Below are 5000 nucleotides of genomic sequence, written 5' to 3'. Positions count from 1 at the left end.
GATGTTAATAATTATAAAGATAACGATAATAACGATAATGACAGTAATAATGATAATGATGATGATAATAATGATAATGATAGGGATAATAGTAATAATGACTATTGCAATGTTAATAATAGTTATGATAATGATAATAATTATTATGATATTAATGATAATAATAATAATATCAATCGTGACCACCACAATGAACGCAATAATAAAAATACTACTACCTAAGAACACAATTTTAGAAAATCACCTAAATACCTAACAACAACAACAACAAAACAAGACACAACAAAAACACCAGCAACAAAAACAACAACAAAAATACCAACACAACAAAAACACCACCAGCAACAACATCAAAAAACACCAGCAACAACAACAAAAACACCACCACCACCAACAACAACAACAAAAACAACAACAAAAACACGAGCAACAACAACAACAAGACTCCCTCCCTGCGCCGCACAGTCCCGTCCTGCGCTTCCGGGCTGGGCCTCTGTGCAACTTCCATATTGAATCGTTCGTGCAGTGCAAAAGCTAGCGGGCCGGTTGGATTGCACATGTAATTAATCCTTGAATTATTTAACTTGTATGAACCACCGGTCTAGCCTACTGTGGTTAAAGGAATTGTGACTGCAATATGTATGGGAGTCTGTGCGCAACACGTAGCTACATATGAGCGTATATATACATATATATATATATATATATATATATATATATATATATATATATATATATATATATATACATTCATATGTGTTCACATATATACGTGTATATATATATATATATATATATATATATATATATATATATATATATATATATAGAGATATCGATAGATAGATAGATAGATATAGATATAGATATAAATCTGTGTGTGTGTGTGTGTGTGTGTGTGTGTGTGTGTGTGTGTGTGTGTGTGCATATATATATACAAACACACACACACACACACACACACACATGCAAGCGCGAGTGCCCCAGGTGCACAGGCAACCCGGGATGCTCTCAGGCGCGTGAGTCCAACCCAGCTCACGGATCGGCAGCCATTTTCAAGTCCACTGCAAGTCGTTTTCACGTGCCTCTGTTTCCCGAAGATGGCGAAAAGGTCTTTATTTCCAGCCTCACCTTCTGAACAACCCTCCCCATGTCCTGAGGGAAGTAAAATGAGGTCATTCTATTGCGGTTTTGGAAAAGGGACTTTGAGGAGAGAACTTGAGACCGGGGTTTTGATGGGTCGAAGTTTTCTCAAAATAAGAAAGACGGTTTTCGTTTTGTGGCTGAAGAGCGGATGCTATTGGATCAGGTTTCGTATAGCACAGTGGAGGGAAGTGGATATAGTAATATAAAGACAGATAGATGGATATAAAATACACTCACATACACAGAAAGACAGAGAGAGAGATATACACTGTGATTATTGTCCACCAGTTTTTTTTATATTCCACTGTTACGATGAAAAAAAAAGGAAAAAAACGTTAACTTGCACATACCCCTCCCCCCCCATCTCCCCCCCCCCCCACCCACCCAGCGAGGGAAAAGGAGAAGATAAATACTTCCCTTGAATATTGCATTGCAACTCTCCATCATCCTTTCTCTTCTCACTCTCTCTCTCTCTCCATCTCCTTTTTTTCTTTTTCACCTGCTCCTTTAATTTCTTCTTCTTCTTCTTCTTTTTATTATTATTATCATTATTATTATTATTATTATTATTATTATTATTATTATTATTATTATTATTATTATTATTATTATTATAACTATTATTGTCTTTATTATTATTATTATTCTCCTCCTCCTTCTCCTCTTTTTCCGTCTCCTTCTTCTTCTTCTTCTCTTCCTCTATCTTCTCCTCTCTTTCCTTTTATTCCTCCCTTTTCCCCCTTCCTCCTCCCCTTCCTCCCCCCCCCCCTTTCCTCCTCCTCCTTCTCCTCCCATCTATCCTGCCGATCCTCTTCTCTCCTGCCTTCTCTTTCCATACCTTTCTCCCCTCTTGCCTTTCCCTCTTATTCCTTCTCAACTTCTCTCTCCCACTCTCCCTTCCTCTCCCTACCGCCTCTCCCCCCTCATCTTCTCTCTTCCTCTCCCTACCCCTTCTTCCCCTCCTCTCCTCCCTTCCTCTCCCTATCCCCTTTCCCTATCCCTTCTCCCCCCACTCCTCTTCTACCTTTCTCTTCCTATCCTCCTCTTCCCCTGCCTCTTCATCTCCCTCCCTCTCCCTACCCCCTCTCCCCCTCCCTCTTCCTATCCTCCTCTCCTCCTCCTCTCCCTCCCTTCCTCTCCCTACCCCCTCTCCCTCCCTCTTCATCTCCCTCCCTCTCCCTATCCTTCTCTCCCTCCGTCCTCCGCCCCCCCTCCCCCCCACACCCGGTGTTTTTTCGGTGAATTTTGGTTTTGGAAAATGTTAGATAAATAATAAAAAGAATAATGTTAAATGAATAATAATAAGCAAATGATAGACAATAATAAATAAGAAATAAATATATATAATGATAAATCAATAAATATAATAAGGAATCAAGATAAATAACAGTAAATAATAATAATAATAATAAATATTGTTCGATAAATAAGATAACTAAATAATAAACATGAAATAAATAAATCATAAAAATAATAATGACAAATGCCCCGGCCGTGACATTTTTTTTCCGGGGGGGGGGGGGGGGGGAGAGACGCCAATAAATGTCCGAATAATAGATTGGCAATTATAACGATAAAGGTGTTGATGACGATGACGATGATGATGATGATGATGATGATGGTGATAATGATAATTAACAATAATAGGAGTAGTAGCATTAATAGCAGTAACGATTATAAAGATCATGATGATAATAATGATAATAATAGATGATGATGATGATGATTATGATGATAATAGATGAGGATGATAATGATAATAATTGATGATGATAATAATGATGATAATAGATGATGATGATAAGGATAATAAGTTGTAATAAGGATAACAATAACAGTAATAATGATGATGATGATAATGATAACCATGTTGATGATAACATAACTGATATCGATGATAATATTAGTATCAATGATGAGAGTAAAACTGATAATAATGATAATATGACAATGTAAATGTGTTAATGATAATAACAATAATGATAAAAATTATAACAATGGTAAAGATAACAATATTGATTAGAATGATAATAATAATAATAATAATAATAATAATAATAATAATAATAATAATAATAATAATAGTAGTAGTAGTAATAATAATAATAATAATAATAATAATAATAATAATAATAATAATAATAATAATGATAATAATGATAATGTTGAGGATAATGATGAACATTATTATGATAATAACTATAATATTAATGATGATAATAAACATGATAATGATAACAATAATAATAAATGTAATAATAATGATAACATTGATAATAACAATAGTAACAACAACAACAACAACAAAAGCAACAATAATAATAATAATAACATTGATAATAATTATAATAATAGTAATAACAATAATAATAATAATAATAATAATAATATAATGATAATAACAATTATAATAATAATAATAATAATAATAATAATAATAATAATAATAAGGATAATAATAATTATAATAAGGATAATAATGATATTAACAACAGCAATAATGAGAATAAAAATTACAATTATATGCCAGCGATGATAATTATTTACTTTCTCTCTCTCTCTCTCTCTCTCTCTCTCTGCTTCTCTCTTCTCTTCTTTTTTTCTCTTTCCTTCCTTTCTCTCTCTCTCTCTCTCTCTCTCTCTCTCTCTCTCTCTCTCTCTCTCTCTCTCTCTATCTATCTATCTATCTATCTATCTCTCCCTCCCTCCCTCTCTCCCTCTCTCTCTCTCTCTCTCTCTCTCTCTCTCTCTCTCTCTCTCTCTCTCTCTCTCTCTCTCTCTCTATCTATCTATCTATCTATCTATCTATCTCTCCCTCCCTCCCTCTCTCCCTCTCTCTCTCTCTCTCTCTCTCTCTCTATCTATCTATCTATCTATCTATCTATCTCTCCCTCCCTCCCTCTCTCCCTCTCTCTCTCTCTCTCTCTCTCTCTCTCTCTCTCTCTCTCTCTCTCTATCTCTATCTATCTATCTATCTATCTATCTATCTATCTCTCCCTCCCTCCCTCTCTCCCTCTCTCTCTCTCTCTCTCTCTCTCTCTCTCTCTCTCTCTCTCTCTCTCTCTCTCTCTCTCTCTCTCTCTCTCTCTCTTCCCCCCTCTCTCTCTCTCTCTCTCTCTCTCTCTTCTCTTTTCTTCTCTCCTCCCTTCTTCCTTTCTCTTCCCTCTCTTCTCTCTCTCTCTTTCTCTCCCTCTCTTTCATCGTATGCACATAATTATCTAAATATTCTGCAACATCGGGAAACATCAGGAATTTTCAAAAACAGATAAATAAAACAATCGATGTCACTTAACCAATCCCTCAATCATTTAAATTCAGAATCTAAATGAAGTATCAAGTATTCCATTGTCTAATCTTGTTTCTCGAATAAAAAAAAAAAAATAATTAAAAAAAAAAAAAATAAAAAACGGTTTGAAAATTTACTTTTTTTTCGCAAATATCCTTTCGATGTAGGCGTGTCTTCGAGCGGCGAGGAGGGCAGGGCCGAAATAGCTTATGTCTGCGGCCTTCCAGAAATGCGAAAGGGGGCGGGGGAACGGGGAGAAGGGGAGGGGTTTGGTGGGCGTGGCCAAAACCAGGCACAAACAGAGAAAGGGGGCGGAGCTCTTAGCCACCGAGGGGAGTTAGTTGTCCGCGAGCTGTGGAGGGGAATGGACGCTCGTTTCCCGCGCTCCGATCCTGGCATGGTTGCGCCGCCTCGCACGCCCGTCCACGCTCTTTCGTCTCTCTAAGTCTGTCGTCGCTCGGTTTCCCCCTTCCTTTGAGGACTCTTCATTAGACTCAGACCCTTATTCTCTCATCCATCTCGAAATTCACAAATCAATCTTTTTTGGAATATTAACGTAAAAGAAAAA

The 5000-nt window shown here is 36.4% G+C and overlaps 1 protein-coding gene across 1 annotated transcript in view; it reads right to left on the bottom strand.

The window, feature by feature from the left end:
* The window catches only part of LOC125025605, a 90891-nt gene that overhangs the window by 70184 nt on the left and 15707 nt on the right, over nt 1–5000 (bottom strand). The window contains exon 2 of the mRNA XM_047613630.1: nt 967–1155. Coding sequence (XP_047469586.1) covers nt 967–1155 — 189 coding nt within the window. The remainder of the gene's footprint in view (nt 1–966; nt 1156–5000) is intronic.

The sequence above is a fragment of the Penaeus chinensis genome, chromosome 5 (genome assembly GCF_019202785.1).
Source record: "Penaeus chinensis breed Huanghai No. 1 chromosome 5, ASM1920278v2, whole genome shotgun sequence".
NCBI lineage: Eukaryota > Metazoa > Arthropoda > Malacostraca > Decapoda > Penaeidae > Penaeus > Penaeus chinensis.
Note: the sequence above shows the minus strand (reverse complement) of the source record. Positions and strands in the feature narration are given on the sequence as shown.